Source organism: Engraulis encrasicolus, chromosome 4 (genome assembly GCF_034702125.1).
Source record: "Engraulis encrasicolus isolate BLACKSEA-1 chromosome 4, IST_EnEncr_1.0, whole genome shotgun sequence".
In the NCBI taxonomy this organism is placed as follows: Eukaryota; Metazoa; Chordata; class Actinopteri; order Clupeiformes; family Engraulidae; genus Engraulis; species Engraulis encrasicolus.
The window spans coordinates 1,825,001-1,852,976 of record NC_085860.1 but is presented as its reverse complement, the minus strand read 5'-3'; the positions used below and the strand labels follow the sequence as shown (position 1 = coordinate 1,852,976).

Here is a 27,976-nt window from a genome sequence, read left to right as displayed (position 1 = left end):
TTTGCAATACACTGAATATGATCAAAAACGTCTCGGGTAGGGACTTACTAGTTTCACTCCATGTCAGCCCGGATGGGCGGGATTTGGGTTGTGCGTACTCGTGCACGAGAGCTGAGGTCGGTGGCGACGTGCACAAGGGTGGTTTTAGTATTTTGTCCACATACAAAAACATTACTTTAATTTTCAATCATCAATACCATAGTTCTAAAATGCCTCATTTTCAATAACCGCACTACCAGTAAAGCAGTAAATAATGTAGGTCAAAATAGTGTAAACCACAGCAGAATTACAGTAGTCTATTGCAAATTCATTGCAAAATAGCCTACAGTATAGCCCGATGTAACTTTATCTTGACAACACTGTTTTAACAGTTCGCAGTGGTCACTGCTGGAAGCCAAGTTGGTCAGGGTGTTTGAAAAATTACTTATTTTAAATGTGTTGCTTAAATAACCAATAGGTCTACTATAGTTCCTTTGATGGTGTACTTCAACTGAAAATACGTAGCCTACCAGCTACTGTATCTTCTGTGCCATGGGGCAGCTGTCACTCTGAATGACGCAAGGCGCAAGTATAGACCTCCCGGCCGACACGGCATGAAACTAGTGAGTCCCGTCTGGGTACACTTTGGAGCGTTCTCATATGCGCAGAACACGCTGAGTCACAGGTCTGAGTTTGCTTAAATGGCCGAAAGGGACCAGGTGTGAAAACAGCCTTAGAAAGTAGCACACTCTTGTAATGGGTCTTCCTCTATAAGGGCAACGGAATTCTCTTTTCTGATGGAACCGGTCAGTCGTCAAGTGTGCAGCTACTATAAGCTAGACGAGCATAGAAACTTTGTTTGGAATGCCAATGGTATCTACAGTAAGTGGAAAGATCAGGAAGCGCGCTCAACACCTTGTCTTCTTATATTTTACACTGGGTGCTTAACTTCGTCAATGAATGAACTCAATTCTCAAAAGAAAGTGAATAAAGAAGCACTCATCAGATTTCTTTTTTCAATTTTAATCGCCTCACATCACAGACGTTTCGGGCTTACACCCCTCTTCAGTGTGAAATGGCGATTTCAGCCCGAAACGTCTGTGATGTGAGGCGATTAAAATTGAAAAAAGAAATCTGATGAGTGCTTCTTTATCTACAGTAAGTGAACACGCTGCAGGATCCATGCACATCATCTACGGAGAATTAAATAATCACAACGTCTGCATTCCAAACGAAGATTCTAGACACATCTAAGTTAGACACATCTAAGTTAGACGCGACGCGTATATCTTGCTCACAAGATTCTGGTGCAGTTGTCATGGTTCCTACAACCAGTAATAGATTTAAAAAGTACCCTACCCTAACGGCAGATAAGCGGGATAAAAGCCTGCCACGTCGCATGTTGACGAGGTCGCGTAAACCTAGATCTTTTCATAACTCTAACTGTCAGTGAAGTCAGTGAACCATGGGTAAAGTATCTCTACTCTACTCTTTTCTACTAGGCCAAGCACCGCAGCCTCCCAAACCCACCAGACAGCAGCCACAGACACCACTGCCGACCACCGAAAGACCTGCGGTGCTGCCCTCAGCCCTCGTCACCACCGCCTCTGCTTTTGTCACCACGACGGTCCCTGGCCTTGTCACCACGGTCCCCGGTCTCATCACCACACTTCCTGCCTTTGCCCCCACCACACCTGGCCTAGGTGCACTGAGCCACACCCGTCTGACCCCGAGCCCCGGCCAGGAAGCTGTGGGCCTGGTGTTCCTACTGGAGGGTTCCGATGAGGTGGGAGAGGAGAACTTCAACCGCACGCGCGATTCGCTGATCGAGGTGGTGACGCTGCTGGAGGAGGAGTGGTTCATCACCATCACCATCATCCAATACTCGGAGACGGTCACCGTGGAGATAAGCTCCATGGAGCTCCATCGGCGTCAGGCGCTGCTGGAGCGCATGAGGCAGATCACCTACGCGGGCGGCAGCAAGACCAACACAGGCGAGGCCGTCCGCTCGCTCTACGAGACCTCTACTACAGAGCGACCCACTCATGCACCCGACCAACTGGTCTTCCTGATCACCGAGAACCCACCCACTGACACCATCGAGAGGCCGCCCAGCTCCGCCCACACGCAGGTGTTCCCCGTCGTGATTGGCCCAAAGGTTCGGGAGGAGGATCTGGAGCCCCTGAGTCACCCCGATAAGCCAATCATGTTCCAGAGGCCCGAGGACCTGAATCAGCTGCGCCCCCTGCTGTGGAACTTGACTCACCACCTCAAGCGCCCCGTACTCCCCTCTCTGGCCCCACTGCCCAAACTGCCGCCCTCAGGTCAGCTCCGAGGAAACTCAAATCCCACTCATCCCCTCTGCTCTGCTCTTTGTACATAGGTTTTCTCCAAGTGTCCATCTCGGATTCAGAAAGTAAAAAACCCTGCCACAAATTTGATCCAACTGGCTCTGAGTCAGCTGGTCATAAATGAGAGAACTCAAGACAGACCAGCTACCCAGTCCAACTCCACCTGAGTTGGAAGAAGAGAAGACTGTGGCTGTTTTTTTTTTGCTTTCTGAGCCCAAGATTGACAACTCTGGCTCCAAGGCAACCCAACATATCCTCTCCTCAATGTATATAACTATTGTCACCTTTAAAAAGTCTGAGAGCATGACAATAGCAACACCACAAAAAGACAGCCCTGCTTCTTCTACTGCATGTGAACTTCCTTATCTCCACAGCTTTGATGTCCTTCATCCTAGCTTTTACACATACTATATCTAACTAACTACTCTATTTAACTAACATACTCTATCTAACTAACTACTCTATTTAACTAACATACTCTATCTAACTAACTACTCTATTTAACTAACATACTCTATCTAACTAACTACTCTATTTTACACATACTCTGTCACCTTCCTCCACTACTCTTTCTCTTTTCTTTTGATTCAGACATGTTTCAACAGTGTAATTTCTGTTTCCATCTGAGGAAGACGGCAGTTACACTGTTGAAATATGTTAGTGAAAGCAAAAAAGCCTGAAGCAAAAGAAAAGTAATGACTTGACTTTGTCAAAAAGACATAATGAATAATATTATTCATTCTTTCTCTCCGTCCTCTCTGCTGTCCAATCTTCTCTTTAGTGTCTGTCTTTGAAATGTGTTATGTACTTTTCCATTCACCTCAGATCTCCGTCCATCCTTCTATCCTGTTTGATTTCTGCTTTCCATTCATTGCTATGTCCTGTTTTGTTCTCACTTTCCTGCCCCCTTTTATCTCCTTTCGTCTCTCCTATGTTTGAGTTTGTAGCCCATCGTCTTCTCTCCCAGTCTGACATGTTTTGTCTCACGCACATTTTCCTGATTATACTTCCTTCCTCTATTTACAGTTATACACTGTTTTTGTAATTTACTGTATTTGTAAGTGTTCTCTGTCTCTGTCTCTGTCTCTGTCTCTCTCTCTCTGTCTCTCTCTCTCTCTCTCTCTCTCTCTCTCTCTCTCTCCATATATCTCTCCCTCCACAGTTCCTTGTACAAAACCCATGGATGTACAGTTCCTAATCAGAGCATCCAGAGACCACTTTGAGGACCTGAAAACATTTGTGAAGGCATTCATCCAGAATACAGACATTGGTGAGACATCTGAATGCCTTTGTGTCAAGTGTGTGTGTGTGTGTGTGTGTGTGTGTGTGTGTGTGTGTGTGTGTGTGTGTGTGTGTGTGTGTGTGTGTGTGTGTGTGTGTGTGTGTGTGTGTGTGTGCAAGGTGCATGCATGAAACAAAAGAGTACTGTGTGCATGCGATACTGTGTCTGTGTGTATGTGTATGTTTGTGTGTGTGTGTGTGTGTGTGTGTGTGTGTGTGTGTGTGTGTGTGTGTGTGTGTGTGTGTGTGTGTGTGTGTGTGTGTGTGTGTGTGCGTGTGAGAGAGAGAGAGAGAGAGAGAGAGAGAGAGAGAGAGAGCATGTGTGCATGTTTAAAATGAAACACACCTGTGTAATCTGTGTGTGGGTGTGTGTGCGTGCACGTGTGTGCGTGTGTGTGTGTCTGACTGTGTGTTTCAACAGGCCCAAACAGCACCCAGGTGTCGGTTCAGGTGTACGGTGAGAAGATGGTGGAGGAGATCTCGTGGGGAGACACCCAGAGCAAAGACCAGCTCCTCAGCCGACTGGAGGGCATACACAGCACCCCCTCAGACACCGCCAGGCTGGGTGAGACCTACTATTTTTATTTTTATTTTACATTCTAATTATTCTCCTATTTTTAACTCATTGATGCTTTTTTCTACTTTTTCTACTGTTATCTATCTGTTTTAATTGTAAAGGGACCTTGGGTATCTTGAAAGGCGCTTAACATAAAATTTCTTATTATTATTATTATTATTACTATTGGACAAAGCAAAGTCTACGGTCAATAGACGGCCAATAGATAGTGAGTAGGTGGTGTATTCATTCAATTGAAATATGTACAGTGTTGATTTAACTTGACATCTGAGGTTTTTTTAGAAGCACCCTCATTCACTCACAAACATGAGCAAGTACAAGCACAATGAACAAACACACCTGTGGGAAAACACCTGTGTATACAGACATCCATGTGCCCACAGAGATCATCACATGCATCGATGCATGCATATCGAGCCACATTCACCGGAGGGCAGTGCAATAAAATGGCACCACTGTGTGTGACAGTGTCTTTGTTTTGTTTTTTATCAGGTTCTACTCTCCGGTCAGCGGTCCACACAGCCATCTCCTCAGCCGGTGGCGGCCGAGTGGGCGTCCCTAAAGTGGTGGTGATGGTGGTTACGGACAAGTCTCTGGATTCTGTCCAGGAGGCAGCAAGTGAAGCGCTGACTGCAGGTTAGCTACTGTTAAGTCAGAGTGAAAATGGGGAATGGGGATGGATGGGTGCAATCATATGTACATGTTGCATGGGAGCTTAATGAGGAGTTCATCTTTGGATCAAGTTCGAATCGAATCCCAATCTGACCAACAGGAAGGTGTATCAAGGGCCCTAACTCCACATTGCTCCAGGGACTGTAACCACTGTAATAACTGTAAACCTCTTTGGATAATAGTGTCACAGCTAAGTGAATTGTAATGGCACCTGTGCGTCCCCTGGGCCTCAGCATGGTAGGCTCTTTCATTAACCCATCCCTGACCACAATACTCTGCACTGTAGGTGTGGCAGCATTTCCTGACTATAACGCTCTGCTTTATACCATAGGTGTGGCAGTGTTTCCTGTGGGTGTAGGGGCGGAAGTTGACCACAACGACTTGAGCACGCTCGCTGGAGCGGACACGCCCACCAACGCCATCCAGCTCAGCAGCATGGATGATCTCATTGCCCTGGCAACGCTGGGACATACGTTCTACGACAAACTGTGCCGCGGTAAGAAAGGAACGCAAACAGAAATCACAGAGGTCCTGGCTTGCCAACATTACATGGACAAGAATATCTCTGCATGCAAAGTAAAATTCTTCTGAACAAGTCCGACAGGCAGACAAAGATGAGTCCATCTATGCACTGCCGCCGTGTGGACACAGGAGGGAATTACAATTTGAAGAATGCGTTTCAGACGGACAGGCAGACCGACGGACGGACAGACATACCCTCTTATAGAGATGCTAGGACGCATCTAAAAAGTGTTACGTCTCATGTTATTATACTTTCATGTTAACTATGGTGATAATTACCTCTTAACCTAATTTATCTAGTAAGTACACTAGAAATATTGATTAAATGATTGTGTGTGACCTGGTTTGGACTGGGGACAATATTTATGATGGTGATCAGGGGCGCCTGCAGACTTGACCAGTAAGGTACGCACCGACACCCCCCCCCCCACGCCCAAAAAAAAACCACCGGAGAAATGACAGCGGACAATGACACCGGAGGAGAAAAAAAACATAGGATTGGAGTATAGTCAGTATGTCTGGGTGGTTTTCTTTATCAGTTGTCCATTTTTCTTATTGCTTTAGGCTAGGAAACAAGGTAACTTGTTGACGTTGACAAGGTGTTGGCCTATACGGTTTTGAAAACCTTTTGGCTATATTGGCGTTTCACTTCTTTTTGTGCAGCCATGCATACGCTTACTATTACTTTTTTTTTTAACTGCGACATTGAACTGCAGCGACTTCCCCGACTATGCTACTACGAAGGCATGCATGCACTTGTGTTCTCTCTCGTGCATGGGGATGAAAGAAGTAGGCTATGGCAGACGCCATATCATTAGATACAAATTTTCAAGCGTTAGGCTATACTTTTCGACTCGGGTAGAAAGTTGGCGCAGAGGTGTCTGCTGCAGCATGATGAATGAAGTTCACGTCACAATGGTTGAGCTGGGACCATAAAAAGCCCGGGCACGTTGTGCAAGAAAAGGCAGAAAGCGACTACATCCGCCTGTTAACCCACCGGGGAGTGCACTGAATGTTAGTCCAGGCTGATAACAAATGCGCAATAGAGACAGAGCACAAGAGAACCACCGACACACTCGCACACAAATCGCAGAATGCTGTTCATGTCAGCAAACAGGAAAACGTGCGCAAAAAGCATTAGAAAACACCCAAACTGCATGTCATCAAAACATGCAGAATTGCTTTAGAACTAAATGCTTTCCCGAACATAATGTCACACATAGCTAACCAGCTGTCAGTGCTGCCGTCCGAAGCTAGTAGGCTACAAAGCAAAGTTCCGTACCTCTCATAAAACCGTCTCTGTAGAAAGCGGTTAACCAAACCGGTAACCAAAATACTTTAAATATGACACAAGCAAAGTACCCTATAATATTTGCCGCGGCGGGCTCAGTGATGAATGAAACAGCTTAGCCTACCTGTTACTGCTACCATCCAATGCCTTCTTCCTAGCCCACATGACAACTGGATTTTGGCTACGATTGAAACTTGTCACTTTCAAGACATTAACTTCGGTTATTTGATTTTTCTGCCATCAGCGACGCCACGACATAGGCTATGTGTTATTCCAAGTGGGAAATGGAGAGCTGTCTTTGCTAACTAGAAATACTAGACTTAAATTTGTGGGCTATGTCTGACTGGAGGTAGCCGAAGTTAGAATTCCGCTGATGGAACTAGAACTTGTTGCTGTATCTTTTTTTCAGGAGCGCGCGAGTTTTACGCACAGAAGCAAAAAGCAGGCTATCTGCCTTTGTAAATGAATGGTGCCCAACCATAGTCTCTGCTCTTTAATTTGCTTCATGCTGCTTCTTCTCATATAATATGTTGCATTGTCACAACATTCATAGAAGACACAATAGGCGTAATATTTATACAAAAAATAAATTTAAAAAAATCCTCCACTGGTGAAGGTACGCACAGTGCGTACGGCCGTATGGCTCCAGGCGCCCTTGATGATGATGATGGTGATGATGGTGATGATAATGGTGAATGTAATTGTGAGGGTGAATGTAATGTCTTCTTTTTCCACAGCTGGTCCACCAGGAATGTGTGTGGATGACAACGGAGTGCAGAGGACGGTGAGCTCATCATGATGATTCTGATTACTAAACACGACATTACATTACATTACATCACACCACTGTTAGCAGACACTTCAATCCAAAAAGGAGGACATGACCAGCAATATAAAACATGTGAAACAAAAACAGAGTACATGTTTGTTTTATGAATGAATGAATGATTCTTTAATGATGACTCCGCAGGCAGGTGAAGTTTGTTTTCAGTACAGTGTGGTACAGGTTCCAACATATAACATTAGCCCCTTAACCCCTTAGCGCAGCACTATGGCTCTCTGTAATGTCACAGCAATGTTGTTATGATCAGGGCCGGTTTTTAGCATAGGCCGGCTAGGCGGTCGCCTAGAGCGCCATGTGAAGAAGGAGCGCCGAAATGGCGCTCTCCTATGCGTAATTTTGCGATATGAAGTTTTTTTATGAAGTCGCAATCAACAAAGAGTGGCGAAAGCGCTCCTCGCGGCAAAGCGCCCCTCAGCCAATAAGCTATTTTCACGCTTGTTACGTAGCAACTTCCTCATTGGCCGATTGTGCATTCCAACTTCCGGTGAACTGTCATACTGTCGTTTCTGTGTATACGGAGGTAAACAATGTTCGCCTATATATATTTTTTGGGAAATCTGCCAAGGTTGTCTTTTGCAGACGTTCATCGTCTGGTGAACCGTCACTCGACAACACCCCGCTCCAAACTGGACAAGGGATACAGCTTGTTTTTTGAGAAATTCATTCACGACTATGAAGGTAAGCGGTTAAGCTTATGCTAACGTCAGTTTGTGGCGTTACCTCAGATAGATGTTCGTATGGGTTATTGGTATTTGGCCAAACCAACAAAGCAAGATCGTTGTTTATTTTAAACAAGGATGAATTAGTTAATTTCGCTTGTATTGTGATAAAAAAACGTTTTAAAGTCAGCTCGATTGTTGGGTAGAATGTAAACGAGGAGGGGAGTCAGCTTCAACCAGTTGCTACGTAGCGTTGTCGCTCCGGTTTTGTAACCTTCTGGGTAGACTACTGTACCATTCCTCAGTCATGTTATGTTATGAGAGAATTGCAATATAATAATAGTTCAGCGAGAATGCCTGTTTGAAAACTGACTCCCCCTCTGTGTTATGTGGTCCTGCTCCCAAGGTCTATGTGGGTTTTAACTCGTCCTAGTACATAAATTCAACACCATAAGCCAATAACAGAGTGTATGAATTAATCTTTTTGATTCATTAATTAATTTCCCATTTTGCTATTTACTTTTTTTGCTTACCAGTTTCCAACGTCATTGACAGGGAGGTTGCTGTCAGGTCTAGGTGTTACAGGTCAATGAGGAAGCGAGAACAGCCCCATTATTTGCAGGTTATTTTAGGCAGTTAAGGAGTCTGAATAATAAGTGTTTAATATCCTGTTTGTTAAACATGTAAACAGTGTAAGAGGTTAACTACTTTACGGCAGTTCCAGATTTCTAAAGATGTTTTTATATTTGTATTGCTCATCCTTACATTTCTTTATTATTTGGTGCATTTTTTGTCTTATTTTAGTTTAACCTTGTCTGTCGGATTACTGCTGTGTATTTTATGTAGATTGTTTTCCAAGCTGAAGCTCCAGAACTGCAAGGAACATCATGCAGCTGTACAGCAGGGAAGGTCCTCTGCAACCACCTTGTGGCCTTGCTATTCCAGTCGGCCCATTACTGCATGTTGAAGGTAAGTTGTATGTTCAGGGCTGCTGTCTGCCGTTTGATTTGAGTGACCATGCCTAGAGGTCTATCACCACATTTTTTAAATCCTGGTTTGCACTTCTGTCTCTGCAGGTGACAGCTGTACCACCACCTGTGCCCTGCACAAGCTCCCTTCAAGCATGGCATCGGCCTAGGACCATGGTAATGTTTTAGCTGTGTTGAGCTGTACCACATAGAGAAGAATGTCAGTCTTTTTGCCAGTCAGATGACTTGTATGCCACTTTTTGCTTTGCTAACAATGTTCCCTAAGAAATATGACCAGGCACTGTTGACAAATCGAAGCACCCGCACACACATGATTAAAAAACAGACTGGAGATACCTAGCACAAATCTGTTATTTTAACTAACAAAGACTGTATTTTAACAAATTAACTCTTTCTCAGGGGATCCATGCAGAACCGGTTCAGGACTTGGTAGTCAGGAAGCCAAAGCCATCCACCAGGAGCGTGTGCAAATCAACACTCTATCAAGCATACACTGGTAATGTGTACTACTGTAACTAATATGACACTGTTGACACTTGACATCATATTTGAAAACCAAAAGTAGTTGTAAGACGTGTCAATAATTTAACATTTCGCCTTTTATATTTATCTGTTTCAGGACCCCTGCCTGATCCCAACATGCTGGCTATTGGGGAGAAGCTCACAAACATCAGGCCGCAACCACTGATCTCGTCTGTGCTGCACGGCCTATCGCAGCTGTCGATGGTAGACTCCAAGTTCGGACCTGTGCCACGAGGATCACCCCTGTCATACCAGTGTCCTCCTGTGGTCAAATGTGGGGATTACATCCAGCACCCAGAGGCACCAGCATTCCCGAATCTGCCCTTAGAGGACTCAACATTTCCCACCCAAATTCCACAATTTGAAAAAAACTCAATCCAAATTTTGCATTTCGACACTTTAACTGTTACATATAATATGGCAAGTGACATAGAGAAGCAGACAAGAGAACAGTCTGAGTGCCCACTATGGCAAGCTCTACGAAAGCCGAGAGTAACAGCAAGTAGATTTTATGAGGTTAGCCACGTCAGAGGGCTGTCCTCTGGTGAGTCCCTGGCATTGAGAATACTTAAGGGCACTCGCCAGACTCCTGCCATGAAGAGGGGGCTGGAGCGGGAGCCACAGGTGCTGGAGCACTATGCACAGGTGTGCAATGTCAATGTGGGTCGCTGTGGGTTAGTCATTCACCCTCAAGCTCCTCACCTGGGGGCTAGCCCTGATGCAAGGGTATATGACCCAAATGAAATTCCATGTTTTGGCCTTGCTGAGGTGAAATGCCCAGCCATTTCAAACATCACACAGGCAGGACATGTAAAAATTACTAATGGGAAGGCGAAACTTAAAAGAAACCACAAGTACTACTGGCAGGTTCAAGGCCAACTTGCAGTAACTGGCTTGAGTTGGTGCGATTTCATTACGGATACAGAGGAGGCCTTAACCATTGAAAGAGTGTGGAGGGATGATGAATTGATTGGAGAGATGAAGGAGAAGGTGGACGTGTACTTTTTTGGTACATTCATGAATGTTTATCTTTTGCCCAAAGAAGTGTAATTAACCAAATGATTATTGAAAGAATTCATGAATAAATGAAGTGCACGACTAAAGGTTTCCATGATTTCCTCGTTCGAGTACGCAAGTATATCCTAACATTACACATCTATTTTAACATTACATATTACAGATTGCAGTTTACAAGTTATTCTGTTTTTATTAAAGGTAATATCTCACAAAGTAATTTTAGGGGTGGTGGTGGTGGTGGTGGTGGTGGTGTGTGTGTGTGGGGGGGTATTCAACAGGAATGTAACAGTTTATTATATTACAAAGTTAAAGGGGTTGCCTATTCAACAGGAATGTAATGTTTTAACTCAAGTGGTCCCTGGAACAAGGACATCAAACAGCAAACGGTCCACAGCTGGTTAACTGTCCCAGACAAGGTCAAAGGGATGGTGTCTTGCCAGATCTGGTATTCCTTCACTCTGCGTATTGCCCTTTCCACAAGGATTCGAAGCCGGGCAATTGCTTGTGTTTTTAGAGCATCTTCTTCTGTAAAGTGATCTGTAATTAGAGGTGGGAAATTAGTTCTACTGTGCTAATTCAGTGAGGGAGAGACATATAGGGGAAGCCAAAGCACATATAGATTACATTTTTGTTCACAGTTTTAATCTGAGATGTTCATTGTGACATTTCATGCTTACTTACCAGTCATCTTGAAGGGAGGTATGATAAGTGTTGCCCCACGGTCACTCAGCAGCTTCTCAATGGTGAATCCCTTGTCTGCCATGCAGCCATCCCCTGGTTCGAGTAGATCAAGTAGACCACTTTTTTCTGTTATCTTTCGGTCAGAGATGGAGCCAGTGAAAAGACTCGAAACAAAAGTCACAGCACTGCATGGGGCAACCCCAATTAAGCCCTTGAAAGTTGTTGTGTTCTTGTAAGGAGAGAACAGCTCTGACTGAAGAGTTAGTGATGATGGGGACTGGCATCGCACCTCAGTGCAGTCGATGATCACTCTGACATTTGGACAGTACTGCACAAATTTGGTAGGCATGGTGTTTCTGATTTGCCGTTTACTCATCCAGATGGGAAGGGATCCAAGGATTAGGTAGAGGTAGTTGGCCCACGTGATGACAGCCCTGGAGACAGTGGACATACTGACCTCAAACAGGTCGGCCAACACCTTCTCTGGCAGGCCAGCGGCAATTCGGCAGCAGAAAAGAAAAAACTCATCTATAAGGGGCAGTCTGCGCGATGGACTCGGAGAAAGGGGCTCAGATGATTGTGCCTTTTTTTGCGCCTTCGACCAATAGACAAGTCTGGTGGCAGATGGTTTGATGGCCTCCCAGAAGTCACAAAAAACATCCCTTGACGTGAACCGTGTATAAAATCGTATGTCCTTATCGGAAATGCAAAATCTATTAAATCGCAATTGGGCCAGCTCTGCTTTCAGTAGTGACATTTCTTTCTTCATGCCCGCGATTTCCTGTTCTAGTTGCTGTATGCGTTCAGCAGCAGCATCCAGCGCACCTGTATGACACAAAAGAAAGTAGGCCTATGTAAGGTTCTGATATTAAAAACTGCTTGAATGTTAATCGCTACCATCGGGAGGTAAAGCAACATTTTGAGAGTGAAAAATGTCATACCTGGTGTTGGTGCAGTTCCGTAGCCATGTTCACGGACCACCAACGCTGATAATTCCTCCATGGCAACCCATAGCTGTGTTTGCTCCGAGGGGAGGTCCGGCGAAATCTCACGGTCTACCATCCGTTTATTGACCCGTTTATAAACGGACTCCCTGGTCGGCAATCCCCAGTTGTTCCACTCAAAGCGGGAGGGCACAGTATTTACTTTTAGGCGACGACCAGGCGCAAAATTATCCAGCGCTAGCAGCCCACTATCACTGCCTGTAATGTAGTCTGACTCGTGGAAATGCCGGCTACAAACGTAGGTGCTTCCCTGTTTTATTTTAAAGGTTTCCCCTTCGTCTCGCTTAATAGCAGTGATCCACATCTTTCGTACAACTTGGTCTGTCGGGAATCCGTGAAACCTCAAGTACGGTTGGCGTTGTTTATTAGATGAACACAGAGGAACCGAGCAGTGACATCTTGCCTTTGTTTGCGCCATTGTTATTGTAGATCAGCTGCCGGAAGTTGGAATGCACAATAACGCTAAGTCCCGCCCACTAATCCCGGAAGCGTGAAACTAGCTTATAGTAATATCTTTTCCAACTGTCTCTGGGAAGTCTGTGAACCAATAAACAGACAGTTCTGAGAAAGGGGGCGGGGCGAGTGACAGCGTTCGATCTATTTTGAATTCGGAGACTCACTCGAGAGACAGAGAGGGCAAGCGCAAACAGTAGCCTAGTGCTGCTCTGCTGGATGGAGATTATTATGTTCTCATTAAACCACTCATTGCATGATGCAGGAGTTTCAGAGGGTGTTTTGGAACTATGTGATTTAATCAGCAACCGTTTGTGATTATGGAAAGCCTAATAGTTATGAGGTTACTATTTGGAATTAGAGAGAAAAAGAGCTTTGTTTTTGATCAGAGAAATCGCTAGTTAGCATGCTAACATTAGCCAAGTATGCCAAGCAATGAAATCCAGTAAAGTAGCTGTTAGTAGCCTACTCACTAACACCCACCTGATATCATAATACTTGCTTAGGTTGACAAGCAATGTAAAGTAAGACTGGTGCAATCTTTAAAACAATTTTAGCTGCCATATCTCCTTCCATCCACATGAATTACCTGCTTGTTGTAAGCTTAAAAAAACATTAATTTCCAGACCAGAATGACATAGCCTACATTAATCATGTAACATAACCATGCACAGCAGACAAGTGAGGCTATTTACTATATTTTGTATATTATGAAATTCAATAGCGTGACAGCTCTTCTCCCTTTCTCTCACCCTGTCCCTCCAGTTCAAACACATAGATAGCCCCCTTCTCATTCTCCTACTCACAAATGCACCACTATTTCCAGTCCAGAAATGAAATTGGTTTGGAAGACAGCACAAATGTGTAGCTTATTAAAATTGTTATGCTGCCATGCTTCGTGATGCTGTAGGTAGTGTAGATCAATGCAGACCTCCTTGGTAGGCTTATTGTCTACACATGCATTTTACATGCAAATGTACTGTATCACTCTCCTGGCATTTCAATTTCACGTTACAATTCAAACACATTGATAACCTCCCTCTCATCTGGGGTTGGGGGCCCACCACCATCACATCCAACACACCACACAGTGAAGCTACTTTCATGCGACTCAATCTGATGTGTTGGTCGCCTGTCAAAAAGAACCACAAATCCATTTGTTATTGTTCTTGATGCTATTTAGTTAAGCTTACTACGGATATTACTCCTGTGTTCTGTAAGGTATAAGAAAGAGGAAAGAGGGGGGGGGGGCGCCAGAACTCAAACTCGCCTAGGGCACCAAATAAGCCAGAACCGGCCCTGGTTATGATGTAGTTAAGCATTTGCAGTAAGAGGCTACTGTGTGCCGTTCCACCAGTAGAACGCCGTAATAATCATTGCAAAACCTACTGCACCACTATGATAGTACACAGGGCCTTCGGTAGTAATACATCACGACTTGGTCATTGCCATTCCGGTAACAGCTAATTAATAACAGGGGCAGTGTCTTACAGGGTTAAGACTAGAGATACAGAGACAACTGCAGGATATGAGTTATACATGCAGACATCAAGCAATTTCCAGTCCATGTCATGTATGTTTGTCTTATTTGTGTGTTGTTTTCATTAGCCTGGAGAGAGCTGGCTGCTGTCTGATAGGTGCCATACCATGGTGTGCAACCCAGGGGGTGCTGTGACCATGCAGAGCCACAGGGTGAACTGCGAGCGCATGGAGCCCCCAACCTGCTCCAGCAGCATCAGGCCCGTCAAGGTGCCCGAGCCCTGCGGATGCAGCTGGCAGTGCCCATGTAGGTGCTCACACACACATGCACATACTGTACAGCACATACAATACACGGGTCAGTGATGTTTCGGCAGTAGCAATGCATGGATTTTGTGGCTCGCAAGTAAACACTTTAGTGACGAACGTAATTGGTGCGTACATGTGCACCGGCACCATTCTGTATGGTCTGAAAACAGTAACTGTGTTTCTGTTTCTGTGAGGTGGTGTGGTTCTGGTGGTATGGATATGGCTGCGTTCCATCCCATTTGTGTTGTGTCATCCATTTTACTCACAAGAAAGGAAATAATATATTTTTCCCAATGACAGTACACGTTTTAACCCTTAACTGTAAGTTTAAAAATTCTTCCATGTATCTTTCCCTGTAACTCTCTCTCACACACAAAAAGGCATGTGCATCGGGAGCTCGTCCAATCACATAGTGCCATTTGGTGGGCCGGCTCTGAAGCTGGAGAGCTTCTGTTCCTATTCACTGGTGAAGATGGGAGGGGCGGAGATCGTTCTTCACACCGCCCCCTGTGAGGCATTGTCCAATCAGATTTGTATGAAGTCCATGGAGCTGAGAGGGGGAGGGGCTGACGTGGTGCTCATGGATGACATGAAGGTAGATTTACAATTATAATGTTTTAATTTGTTTTTTTTTTTGTTTTTTTTGTTAATTATAATAATCAGCAGCACTGAATAAAATGCTTCATTCAATAAAATGCTTTTTTCAGTGGGGTCAAGGTCAGGGTTTGTGCGTGTGTGTGTGTGTGCATGTGTGTGTGTGTGTGCGTGTGCGCACGCGCACGTGTATGTTTGTGTGTATGTGTGTGTGTACTGTATGGTGTGTGTTTACAATGTGTGTATATTGTTTGTTGCAGGTTAAGGTAAATGGGGCGGTGACGGCGGTACCTGTGCGTGTGGGTGGTGTAGAGGTGACCCAGTTTGGGGCGGTGCTTCACCATCTGCACTCCTCCGATCTGGGCCTCACCATCACCTTCACCCCCCAGAGCAACGAGTTCACCATCACCCATGACATCACCAGGATCGCCAACAACACCAGCACTACGGGCATATGCGGTAGGGACAGTGCATCTCTCTCTCTCTCTCTCTCTCTCTCTCTCTCTCTCTCTCTCTCTCTCTCTCTCTCTCTCTCTCTCTCTTTCTCTCTCTCTCTCTGTCTTTTAGGATTTGTCTGTCTGTCCGTTTGTGTCCCCTCTCTCTCTCTCTCTCTCTCTCTCTCTCTCTCTCTCTCTCTCTCTCTCTCTCTCTCTCTCTCTCTCTCAATTTGTGTATGTGTTGCATCTCTTCTTTCATCTCTCAATCTCTCCCTTTCTCTTCTCCCTTTCTCCTCTGTCTCTCCTCCACATCTTCATCTCTTACATTTGAAGAGCTTTGTTGTAAAACGATTCAAATTTTGGGAAATTGACATTTTTGTATTAGGCATAGTATTGCATTGCATCGCAAAAGACATTTTATATAGATTTAAAAATATATGTTCTCCAAATATCTGAATGGGAAGAATTCCCACATTGATGAAAGTCTATCTGGAGAGTAATTTCCAATAATAAAATGCATAAGTAAGAAAAATGGTGTTTACAGTAAGTCATTTTGTAATGAAACTCCTTTTTTCTCACACTTTATCATCCCACCATTTCTATTTAAACCCCCATGTGTGTATCAGGTGCTTGTGGCCGAGATGAGCTGTTGCTAAGTGACGGATCCGTGACCTCCGACCCTGAGCACTTCCTGAAGTCGTGGGTGGTTGGCGAGTGCGAGCCGACCCCGGCGGACATGTGTGTGCCTGGCGTGGCTGAGCGCTGTGATGTCATGCAACAGGTACTGCAGGTGTGCGTGTGTGTGTGTGCGTGTGTGTGTGTGTGTATGTGTGTGTGTGTGTGTGTGTGTGTGTGTGTGTGTGTGTGTGTGTGTGTGTGTGTGTGTGTGTGTGTGTGTCACGCCCTCTACTTGCTGGTTTATGGGGCAGGGGGAATCAACAAATAATTACTGGGCTTGAAATGCCAAACCTTGGACTTGCACTTTTGCACCACAAATCCACCACGACTCGCCTCGTTCACTTCCATTACATTTTTTGCAACTTATTGCCCCATGAACCAGGAAGTAGAGGGCGTGACTTAGGTGCCCCATACAGTATGATTGCTTGTACATATGATTAGATGTATGTTGACTTGAGACTGCTGATCTTGGCTCACTGGCTGTGTGTGATCATGACTGTTTGGTGTGCAGATGTATCTACAGTATATATGGTTAGCCCCTTTGCGCAAAGCCCATGTTATATTCCTACTGTCACGAGCATTGTAATGGCAAGTCTTAATCTGTCACTTAAGACTCTCTGTAGTCTGTAATATTATATCAATGTTGTTAGGATGTAGTTGAGTCTTTTCAACCAAGAGTGAATGGGCCCATGCACCAGCAGGCCCATGTCTGCAAAGACGCTAGATGTACAGTATATGTTAGCCCTAAGACAATGAAGGTTTTTTAAATTCACTTCCTCTTTTTTCACTTGGAGTTGCCTGGATTATCCCTTTTTTGTTGAATTGGTCTGACCCCCTTCATCTAAGAGCACCCAACAAAGATACTTAAAGAAGATACTGCGACTTTTTGAGCTACCAGCCATTTCGTGTTTTACTAGATCGATGTACACAGTATGTTGACATGTGACGTGATCTGGGTCTACAGGCTGCGTTCGAGGCGTGCCATGCCCTGATGCCAGTGGAGCCCTACGTGGACCTGTGCCGCACCACCGCCTGCCACCCCAGGGACGTCTGCAACGTCGTGTCCGCCTACGCCAGCGGCTGCCGCCAGCAGGGAGTCTGTGTGGACTGGAGAACCCCTGACGTGTGCCGTGAGTAGACTACCGTCTGACAGAAAAGCCTTGAGTTATGCTGCTAACTAGTCATGGGAAAGCAGGCAGTTATGGGAAAGCGGTAAGGGTAGGGATGTCAAACTCAGGTACGGGGGCCAGATTTGGCTTGCGGAGCCATTTTATTTGGCCGTGAGATCATTTCAAATCTGTATTACAGTTGGCCCACATGCACCATTAATGTATAGCGTAACAGGACTTGAAAGATGGTGTGTCACGGGATGTGCAGACACATTTGAACTAGAGGTGTGTCGTTCATGAACAAGCCGGTTCTTTTGAACGGCTCCCTGAAGTGAACGATGGGAACCGGATCACAGCTGGGGGAGCCACTCGACCGTTATTTCGTTCATTTCTCATTCATTTTAAGCACGTGACCTCGACCAGAGTAATAAAATTTGGGAAAAAACACAATTGTTTGCCCCAAATAGAGGCAAAAACGGTCTTTAGAAGCAGGAGAATAATCAGTTGTTGTTTGGACAAAATTACCTTGAGGAGGAGTCAAAATATTACATTCTTAACACTGAATAAATCATTTAAAAAAGAGCCAAAAGATCCAGTTTTTTGAATGGCTCTTTGAAAGGAACGAGCCACTAAGACCTGGATCCCGAAAAAGAGCCATAAATCCCATCTCTAATTTGAACTACCATACATGATGGAAAAGAGTGTGTGTGAAATATACAGTAACTATGTGTATGAAGTGCATGTACGCACAATTGTAGTCAATTGTCAGAGTCCAGCCCGCGACTTCGTTACAGATTTTTATTTTGGCCCTCAGTCAATTTGAGTTGCTTATAACACCCCTGGGTTAGGGCATCAGACTTGTAGCCCAAAGATTGCCAGTTCGACTTCCAACCAGCCAGGTTGGTGGGGGGGACTAATTAACCAGTGCTGTCCCCATCTTCTTCCATGACTGAGGTACCCTGTGCATGGGACCGTCTTACCGCATTGCTCCCTTGGGGCACCGTTTGGGGATGCCCCCTTGAGGCATGAATGCAATTTCGTTGTGTGTAGTGAGTAGTTGTGTCACAATGACAAGGGGAGTTTCCCAGGTGGGCTTTCAAGTAACATGCAATAATATCTGGCACCACTGGAGGACCCCTAATAGGAGCCGTGCGTTTTGCCTATCAAAAAGACCAAGTACTGTATCAGGCACAGTGGAACACATTAGACATTACATGTAGGTATGAGTTGCGAGATGAGTCAAGCTGCTACCAGTGGAAGCAAGGATTGTGAGTGTAGAGTAGAGTAGAGTAGAGTAGACTTTTATTGTCACTATACAAATATAGCGAGATTGTGTTTAGTAGCAACCCACAAATGCCCACAAAATAAAAGATATATTAACAGTAAATAAATAATATATAAAAATCCATAAAAATCCATGTGCATCTCACAGTATCGATAGTCCTGAAGTATTGAGGGGGGGCAGGTGACGTATTGAGTTCAAGAGTCTAATGGCAGTTGGATAAAAGCTGTCCTTCATTCTCGTAGTGCGGGCACGCAGAGTCCTAAAGCGCCTGCCAGATGGTAGCATGGTGAAGAGCCTGTGACCAGGGTGTGTGTGATCTTTAAGGATGTTTAATGCTCTGTTTGTGCAGCGTGTATGGTGGATCTCCTCAAGTGTGGGTAGTTGGCACCCAATGATTCTCTCTGCTGTTTTAATGATGCGCTGTAACATCTTCTTGTTGTCGTGTGTGCAGCTGGTGTACCAAGATGTAATGCTGTATGTAATTACTGATTCAATTGTACACCTGTAGAAGTTAGTGAGCAGATCTCGTGGTAGCTGGGCCTTCTTTAGAGTGCGAAGGAAATATAGCCTTTGGGATCCCTTTTTAGCCATTGCAGAGGTGTTGGCGCTCCATGACAAGTCCTCGCTGATGTGCACCTGGAATCTGAAGCTCTGTACAACCTCCACTGGCTCCCCTCCGATGTTGATGGGTTGGTGGTAGTGGTTGCCCTGGCCACACCGCCTGAAGTCCAGGATCACCTCCTTCGTTTTCTTGGAGTTCAGGGCCAGGTTGTTGTCTTGGCTCCAGCGTGCCAGCTGCTCCACCTCCTCTCTGTAGGCCGTCTCGTTGTTGTCAGAGATCAGGCCAATCACGGTTGTGTCGTCAGCAAATTTAATGATGGTGTTTGTGCTGTGCTTAGGATCACAGTCATGAGTGAAGAGGGAGTACAAAAAAGGGCTCAACACACATCCCTGCGGCACACCTGTATTTAGGGTGATGGGTCTTGAAAGATGTTTTCCCATGCGTACAGACTGAGGTCTGTTACTGAGGAAGTCCAGTATCCATCTGCAGACATGGGGACTGAAGCCGAGGTTGTACAGCTTAGTGGCCAGCTTGATAGGGGGAATGGTGTTAAAAGCGGAGCTGTAGTCAATGAACAGCATTCGCACATAGCTGTTTGGTTTCTCCAGGTGTGAGAGGGCAGTGTGAATGGCCAATGAAATGCCATCCTCTGTAGATCTATTCGCCCTGTAGGCAAATTGATGCGGGTCGAGGGATGGTGGAGTGATGGACTTGAGGTGTGCTAGCACCAGTCTTTCAAAGCATTTCATCACAATAGGTGTGAGCACTACAGGGCGGTAGTCATTGAGAGACTTGATGGCCGCCTGCTTGGGAACAGGAACGATGGTACTGGTTTTCAGACAAATGGGGACTGCAGCTTGTTCTAGGGAGATGTTAAATATGCAGGTAAAGACTGCACTTAGTTGGCCTGCACAGTGCTTTAGGACCTTCCCAGGGACCCCGTCTGGTCCTGGTGCTTTGTGAGGGTTAATGCTGCTGAGGGCTCGCCGAACCTCGTGCTCGCTTAACACCAGGCCTACATGTGGGGCATTGTCTATCAGTTCAGTGGGGGAGTGAGGGATGGGTCCCTCATCGAACCGTGCAAAAAAGTTGTTGAGGTCATCCGGGAGAGTTGAATTTTGAGAGCTGGGCAGACAGGGGTTTGTGCTCTTGTAGTTGGTGTAGGATGTAATGCCCTGCCACATACGTCTGGGATCAGAGTTCACAAAGTACTGTTCTATTTTTACTTTATAGGAGTGTTTGTGAATGTGTGTTTTTAAATATTGAATTCTCTCAGGGGTTAAAAGTTGTGGTGCCCTGCACTAAAGCCCCCTTACCATACTGTATGTAGGCAGTTGACGATGGGGAGAGATACAGAGAGAGAAGATGTGTTTTAATGTGTTGCCATGTGTTTTATAACTGCTCTTCATATTTATTAAATCGACAGCGATGTCCTGCCCGAGCAGCATGCACTACCAGGCGTGCCACAAGGGCTGTGTGGAGGACTGTGAGAGTGGCTCTGTGGGATTGCCTTCCCACATGGCCATGCTGGGGGATAGCCTGGCTGAGGAGGGCCCTGCGCAGTGCTCCGACACCCCCACGGAGGGATGCTTCTGCCCAGAGGGGATGGTGCAGAGGGGGGAGGAGTGCATACACAGGGAAGGCTGCAAGGAGTGTGTGGACCAGAACGGACACCCGCACCCGGTAAGAAGACAGTTCACATTTGGCTAAGTCTGGCCCCCCTTGGGTTATACAGTTGCTAGGTCTGACAGATGTGAACGTTCCATCCTTTGATATCATATTACCAGGGTTAATGCGGTGACTGCAAGTCAATTGCGGCAGTAGTTCACTTGCGGAAACTTGTATCTGTGTTACAAATACCAGACACAATTTCCAACTTAATTGTAATAAAAATATATATATATCTTGCCAAGGCCGAAAACACGAGATGACCACCTAGGTTCTTCTCTAGTTCTTCTTTTGCAGTATTGTTCCTCGATTTTGGAAAGTTTGTAAAGGGTCATTTTGATGCACCATAATGATGCACCCTAATGACCACAGATCATGGGTTTTGCATGACATGGGTTGTGCACTGTAGATTTGTATTTGGGCCAGCTCTCTAAGTGTTAAGTCTGTGTGTGTGTGCGTGTGCGTGTGCGTGTGTGTCTGTGTGTGTGTGTGTGTGTGTGTGTGTGTGTGTGTGCGTGCATGCGTGCGTGCGTGCGTGCGTGCGTGCGTGCGTGTGTCTGTGTGCGTGCATGCGTGTGCTTGTAGTATCTGCAAAGCTGGTCTCCTGACGACAACCCCTGTCTGATGTGTGTGTGCCTGGACCAGAAGGAAATTAACTGCACTGCTTTGCCCTGCACAAACTCTAAAGGTGAACATATCATGCAACACACACACACACACACACACACACACACACACACACACACACACACACACACACACACACACACACACACACACACACACACACACACACACACACACACACACACACACACACACACACACACACACACAGCGTGCTGACTGTAAGTGTTGTTTCTGCAGCTCCTACGTGTGGCCCCTGTGAGGTGCTCAAAGAGAAGAAATCAAACTGCTGCCCCGAATACGAGTGTGGTAAGTGTGTGTGTGTGAGTTTAAGTGTGAGTGAGAGTGTGTGTGTGTGTGTGTGTGTGTGTGTGTGTGTGTGTGTGTGTGTGTGTGTGTGTGTGTGTGTGTGTGTGTGTGTGTGTGTGTGTGTGTGTGTGTGTGTGTGTGTGTGTGTGTGTGTGTGTGTGTGTGTGTGCTTGAGGTTCTATGTTATTTGTCTCAACTGAAAGCAGCTTAAACTTTACTCAGACTTTTACTGTCCTGCTTGAAAACGATAGCTGTAATCAGATGTGGCACTGCGAACAGAAGACAAAGTATAGCAGTGTACAATTTTTCACCGTATTTTGCTACATGAACATGAAGTTGTTTTTATCCCTAGAAGGAATTATATAAGTTTTGTAACACGTGATAATAAAATCTGCATGTGGAAGTAGTGTACATCATGGAGACGTTTCCATCCTCAATACCCCTACTGTGAACACCACACATGAAACAATGTGTTGTCAAAAGTGCAGAGTGAGCTTATAACTCCAGATGGAGCATTTCCAACAGTGTGGGAAGTCAACTTTCACACTCTTTACCATGAATACTAGCCATTACCCTCAAGTAGGCATTCCAGAGTTCCCCATTTCAACCGCAACAGACTTAAACATGCCTTCATACATCAATCTATTCTTTTGCTAAATCAGTCGTAAGACTGCTTAGTGGTATGTGGGTTGTATGTAATGTATGTATGTATGCATGTATGTCTGTATATAGGCCAGTGTCCTCTGTTCTTGTCAATTGAGCAATAGTCTTGTGATGTGATGTCAAGTGTATGTCCTGTCTTAAACGAGTCTTGTTCAGGGATGCAAAATGAATTTCAGTGAAAACTGAAAATAAAGTATAATCATATCGTATCATATCGTAACTCACTCCAACAGTGGAGTCAAAAGCCAGTGTCAATTAGCTAGAGACGGCCAGTGTCATGGCAACTCTGCAGAGAGATGATTACCCATTCTACAGTGTTGGTGTTGTTGACATTATGAATTTGTAGAGTATAGTAACTTTATTGATCCCCGGGGGGAAATTGACAATGTGTCACTGACCATAGAGTAAAATGTGCACTATATGTTATGTGACATGGCATTAATTCCGATTCTTAGAAGGTTAAATTGACACCGCATTTTTGTATATGATGTAAACGGCAACTTACAGTATGGCCGCTGTGAATGAGTTGTAAGTAAAATGCAGTACAGTAGAGTAGAGTAGAGAACTAAGACAACTAATGTAAAACTTGGTTACCGAATGTAATATTTGGATATGCATGTGTGTGCAGTGTGTGACATGGAGACATGTGTCCATGCTGAACCCCCCCACTGTGAACACGGCCAGAGCCTCTCTCTCACCAACCCAGGAGCCTGCCTGCCTGTTTATGACTGTGGTTAGTAGACGCGCACACACTCACACACACACACACACACACACACACACACACACACACACACACACACACACACACACACACACACACACACACACACACACACACACACACACACACACACACACACACACACATTCACACACACTCACACACACACACTAATGTGCACACGCGCGCGCACACACACACACACACACACACACACACACACATGTGCACACACACACACACACACACACACACACACACACACACACACACACACACACACACACACACACACACACACACACACACACACACACACACAGAGTGTTGACTGTAACCGTTTCTTGTTGTTCACATTATTAACATAATGACATTATTATTAGCCATTTTTTTAACTGTTGGTGTTATCAACACACTATTGTCCTTAAACTGAAAAGAAAAAGGCGGAGCATCACATATGCCATTCAGGTGCACAGTATGGGGAGCAATATTTCGATGGTCAATCTTCGTTAGAGTTCATGGACTCTTGATGGACCAGATGAGAACACAGACGCGTGTGGAATTACTCCTTTGTTATTTTTTAAATGATTGGATCAAAGGATCATCATTAGCTTGTGCCATAGCAGTTTGGCAGTCCTCCTGGGGTCCTTATTCTAAAATATATCACATCATTTCAGACTAAGAATCATACAGATATACATGCATTACAAAATTAAGTGCAAGTTAAAAACAGGACTACCGTATATGCCCGCATCTCAGCAGTAGGTAGCAGAATCGCCCAGGAACCAATAGGTGGCAGTATGCGCTAGCCTAGCATAGCGTAACCCGCTAATAACCCCAAGAAGAAGAAGAAGAAGAAGAAGAAGAAGAAGAAGAAGAAGAAGAAGAAGAAGAAGAAGAAGAAGAAGAAGAAGAAGAAGAAGAAGGAGAAGAAGCGCAAGTTACATGTAAAAGTTCAAAAGTTCTAGACGCTGTATTGACACCGTTTTCCTCCTCAGTGTGTAAGAAAGAGGAATGCCCTGCTCCGCCCTCCTGCCCGGCCCACAGACGCCTCAGTGTCACCCAGACGGAGTGCTGTGACGTGGCCGAGTGTGTGTGTGACTGCCACAACTCCACCCAGACCTGCCCCCCTGGACACATCACCACAGCCATCACCAACGACTGCCACTGCACCGAGGTCACCTGCCAGCCAGACGAGGTGTGTGTGTGTGTGTGTGTGTGTGTGTGTGTGTGTGTGTGTGTGTGTGTGTGTGTGTGTGTGTGTGTGTGTGTGTGTGTGTGTGTGTGTGTGTGTGTGTGTGTGTGTGTGTGTGTGTGTGTGTGTGTGTGTGTGCGCGTTTGTGTGTACAGGCGTGTGAGTACACATGTGAGTACGTATATGTGTACAATATGTTCATCGGAGTGTGCTATATACAGTATATATACTGTGTACATGTCTATGTGTGTATTTTGTTTGTTTGTGTGCATGTCTGTGTATGCATTTTTATATACAATCTTACGCGTCTGCATACTTGTGTTTAGTTTTAGTGTGTATATGTGTGTGTATTGATATTCCTATGTGTTTGTCAGGTGTGTGTGGTGGATGGAGTGATATACCAGAAGGGTGTCCACTGGGAGAAGGGCTGTGAGACCTGCAGCTGTACCGACCACAAAGACCAGAGCACCAGCCTGCACGTCGCAGAGTGCCGACCCACCGTCTGCAGCAACGAAATATGCCCCCTGGTGAGCAAGACACACGCACACGCACACACATGCTGTCACACGTTCTCGCTTTCTTTGTCTCTCTGTATTTGTTTCTGTCTCTCTCACACACACACACACACACACACACACACACACACACACACACACACACACACACACACACACACACACACACACACACACACACACACAAACACACACACACACACACACACACACACACACACACACACACACACACACACACACACACACACACACACACACACACACACACACAAAACACACACACACACACGGATCATCACAAACATTCATAGATTGACACATGGACACACACAAACTACTGCACAAACATATGCAGTACACACTCAACTGTGCGCGTGCACACACATGCACAGTCAAATGCATTCACTGTGTCTCGATGTGTCTTTGTAGGGATCGTCTTATCATGAAGAGGAGGGAGCATGCTGTGGCAAGTGTGTGCCCAGCAGTTGCCTAGCTGATGGAAACGCACTAAAACAGGTGTGTATGTATGAGAGCAATTAGTAGCTTAAGCAATTATCTTTCACACACATACACAGAGGTAGGCCTGTACTGTGACAAAAAAGCCCAGATATTTTTGTGCAAACCCTCTAAAAACTTGTGGGTCACTCTGTGAGAAAACATAAAAAGCCCCACAGCATTGGCCCCTGAGGACTGTTGGCCCACAAGGAAAGGCCCTTTATGCCAGATTACGAGCCAAGGCCTACACAGAGGTGCCAATTCCAGGTTTAAAAAAAAGGTTGTGTTTTCTTCGTAGCCCCTTAATGCATGCCGTACCTCCAGTGGCACGCTGTAATAGTCATTGAAAAGTTAACTACCATTGCACTACAATACTATGACATAAAACAGGGCCTTTAGTAATGCACTACGACTTGGCCATTGCCATTCTGGTAACAGCACATGTATAAAGCCGTTTCTTAAAGGGTTAACATATTCTTGAGCTCACTGAGTAGCTGATCCCTTTGTCTGGATTTATCACTAAGGTCCAGAGCTGGTTTTATCAAATTTGTGTCAGGGTTTTTACTTTCTCAATCCAATGAGTGACCATCTTCTGTATTTCCATGGGGTGTTTCATGAAGAGGTCTGATGCTACAGACCGACACAAGAGGGCGCCATAGACATTGTTGGAGTTGCACTTAATCAGCTCTCCTGCGCTTGTCTCTGGATTGGCTGAGACCAAGTCACATGGCCACCACCTTCTTGACTTGCGTCCCTACATGCCCAAATGTCTCATCTATCCTCATAACGTGCACATTCTAGGAGCCCTACATTAGGTGGTGATGCATTAAATTGCTCTATTTTTTATTATTACAGTACATCTAAGGTTGTTAAGTTGAGCTAATGACAGTACAGATGTAGAGACTTATTATGCTACATCTAAGGTGGGAATATTGTATGACCAATTATTTTTGGTGGGGAGCATAGCATTGTAAATATGCTTAAATTGACGATGTGTCAATGGCATCTTTGACCATGGCAGACTGAAATTTGAGTTTTGGCCAAAAAAAATAAACTGAGGAAGAGACCAAGTAGGTTAGTGAGTTCTTGGAATGCCCCCAAGAGTGCTTACTGCATGTTGTTTCCTAAACAGGGCTGTGGAATAGAGCAGGGATGACTGGAGGAGATTTAAACTCGCCTGCTGCTTTATGCGTCATACTGTATGCTCTACCCGGCATCCCGAATTACCCTTCCTCCTCCTCCCACTCTGTTCTCCTCCTCCTCCCCTTTCTCCTCCCCCTTCTTTTCTCCTCTTTTCCCCCTTTTCTCCTCCTCATCTTCATCTTCCTCCTCTTCCTCTTCTCCTCTCCCCTTCTTTTCCCTCTTCTTCTCCCTCCTCCTCTTCCTCCCACTAGTCCTTTCCCTTTTCCTCCCCCTCTCCTCTTCCCCTTGTCCCACCTCGTTCTCCTTCTCTCCCTCCTTCTATTTCTCTTCCTTTTGTCACACTTTCGTTTCCTCCTCTTCCCCCTTTCCCTCCTTCTCTCCCCCTAACATTTCTACTCCTCCTCCTCTTCCTCATCATTCTCCTCTCTCCTATCCTCCTCCTCCTCTTCTTCCCCTCTCTTTCCCTCTTTATTTTCTCCTCCTCATCTTCATTTTCCTCATCCTACATCTGCTCTTCCTCTTCCTCCTCCAACTTCCTCTTATTCTTTCTCCTCCCTTTACTGTCCCAGTTCTTCCGTGCCGCTACTTTTATATCCCCGTAAACATACAGGCCTAGTGGGCACATTGCAGACGGGCAACTTGTTTTGGCAATTGCCCGATGCAGTGAAGTGCTCCAGAATTAGTACCAACCAAGCCAATCATGCACTCTTGGCAGTCATGGCAGTCATTAATAGGCTGTTTGTCCGTTGATGTTAACGTGTGTGTGTGTGTGTGTGTGTGTGTGTGTGTGTGTGTGTGTGTGTGTGTGTGTGTGTGTGTGTGTGTGTGTGTGTGTGTGTGTGTGTGTGTGTGTGTGTGTCTGTGTCTGTGTCTGTGTCTGTGTCTGTGTGTCTGTCTGCCTGTAACTGTGTCTGTCTGCCTGTGTCTGTGTCTGTGTCTGTGTGCATGTGCGTGTGTACTTGTATGCGTGCTATAGGTTGGGGAGCGCTGGCAGGCTGATGCAGTTGGGTGTGTGTGGAGCGAGTGTGTCAAGGTGAACCAGGAAGTCTTCATCTCCCATAGCAACGTGTCGTGCCACACAATAGCCACGCCCACTTGTCCATTGGGAACAGAGCTTCAGTGCAACACAGTGGAACACTGTTGTCCTGTGTGCCAGTGTGGTAAGACACACACACACACACACACACACACACACGCACACGCACACGCACACGCACACGCGCACACGCACACACACACACACACACACACACACACACACACACACACACACACACACACACACACACAGTTCTACCTTTACCTACAATAAACAATATACGTACATTGTAAACACACA

General features: G+C 45.5%; 3 protein-coding genes across 5 annotated transcripts in view; 2 read left to right on the top strand and 1 right to left on the bottom strand.

The window, feature by feature from the left end:
• vwf (von Willebrand factor) overlaps window positions 1-27,976 on the top strand; it is a 69,250-nt gene that overhangs the window by 29,730 nt on the left and 11,544 nt on the right. Inside the window, exons 33-51 of the mRNA XM_063196473.1 lie at window positions 1,482-2,303; window positions 3,493-3,600; window positions 4,033-4,176; window positions 4,681-4,824; window positions 5,192-5,356; window positions 7,411-7,457; window positions 14,451-14,628; window positions 15,011-15,225; window positions 15,485-15,683; window positions 16,288-16,442; window positions 17,304-17,469; window positions 20,722-20,978; window positions 21,549-21,651; window positions 21,831-21,899; window positions 23,191-23,295; window positions 24,285-24,484; window positions 24,856-25,008; window positions 25,429-25,515; window positions 27,614-27,797. Coding sequence (XP_063052543.1) covers window positions 1,482-2,303; window positions 3,493-3,600; window positions 4,033-4,176; window positions 4,681-4,824; window positions 5,192-5,356; window positions 7,411-7,457; window positions 14,451-14,628; window positions 15,011-15,225; window positions 15,485-15,683; window positions 16,288-16,442; window positions 17,304-17,469; window positions 20,722-20,978; window positions 21,549-21,651; window positions 21,831-21,899; window positions 23,191-23,295; window positions 24,285-24,484; window positions 24,856-25,008; window positions 25,429-25,515; window positions 27,614-27,797 — 3,501 coding nt within the window. The remainder of the gene's footprint in view (window positions 1-1,481; window positions 2,304-3,492; window positions 3,601-4,032; window positions 4,177-4,680; window positions 4,825-5,191; window positions 5,357-7,410; window positions 7,458-14,450; window positions 14,629-15,010; window positions 15,226-15,484; window positions 15,684-16,287; window positions 16,443-17,303; window positions 17,470-20,721; window positions 20,979-21,548; window positions 21,652-21,830; window positions 21,900-23,190; window positions 23,296-24,284; window positions 24,485-24,855; window positions 25,009-25,428; window positions 25,516-27,613; window positions 27,798-27,976) is intronic.
• LOC134447153 (uncharacterized) lies at window positions 8,074-10,871 on the top strand. Of its 2 annotated transcripts, none has more exons than XM_063196477.1 (5): window positions 8,074-8,195; window positions 9,023-9,145; window positions 9,253-9,321; window positions 9,565-9,661; window positions 9,785-10,871. In XM_063196477.1, exons 1-5 carry the CDS (start codon window positions 8,190-8,192, stop codon window positions 10,735-10,737), a joined length of 1,248 nt encoding a protein of 415 aa, XP_063052547.1. In that variant the 5' UTR covers window positions 8,074-8,189; the 3' UTR covers window positions 10,738-10,871. The 2 variants fall into 2 exon arrangements, with proteins under 2 accessions (XP_063052547.1, XP_063052546.1); XM_063196476.1 differs by lacking the exon at window positions 8,074-8,195 and adding an exon at window positions 8,647-8,798.
• On the bottom strand, window positions 10,970-12,807 carry LOC134447152 (uncharacterized). Of its 2 annotated transcripts, XM_063196474.1 has the most exons (3): window positions 12,327-12,807; window positions 11,386-12,210; window positions 10,970-11,241 (listed from the first exon to the last, which is right to left on the bottom strand). In XM_063196474.1, exons 1-3 carry the CDS (start codon window positions 12,805-12,807, stop codon window positions 11,024-11,026), a joined length of 1,524 nt encoding a protein of 507 aa, XP_063052544.1. In that variant the 3' UTR covers window positions 10,970-11,023. The 2 variants fall into 2 exon arrangements, with proteins under 2 accessions (XP_063052544.1, XP_063052545.1); XM_063196475.1 differs by lacking the exon at window positions 10,970-11,241 and having other exon boundaries at window positions 11,261-12,210.

What these genes read in the sequence shown, in the direction of transcription:
- LOC134447153 (XM_063196476.1), top strand. Translation starts at nt 8,766, where the DNA reads ATGAGGAAGCGAGAACAGCCCCATTATTTGCAG. An exon ending in AACAGCCCCATTATTTGCAG is followed by an intron (nt 8,799 to 9,022) that starts GTTATTTTAGGC and finishes TATTTTATGTAG; the next exon opens with ATTGTTTTCCAAGCTGAAGC. An exon ending in CCCATTACTGCATGTTGAAG is followed by an intron (nt 9,146 to 9,252) that starts GTAAGTTGTATG and finishes CTGTCTCTGCAG; the next exon opens with GTGACAGCTGTACCACCACC.
- LOC134447152 (XM_063196474.1), bottom strand. Translation starts at nt 12,807, where the DNA reads ATGGCGCAAACAAAGGCAAGATGTCACTGCTCGGTTCCTCTGTGTTCA. An exon ending in CGGAACTGCACCAACACCAG is followed by an intron (nt 12,211 to 12,326) that starts GTATGACATTTT and finishes TGTGTCATACAG; the next exon opens with GTGCGCTGGATGCTGCTGCT. An exon ending in ACCTCCCTTCAAGATGACTG is followed by an intron (nt 11,242 to 11,385) that starts GTAAGTAAGCAT and finishes CTCTAATTACAG; the next exon opens with ATCACTTTACAGAAGAAGAT.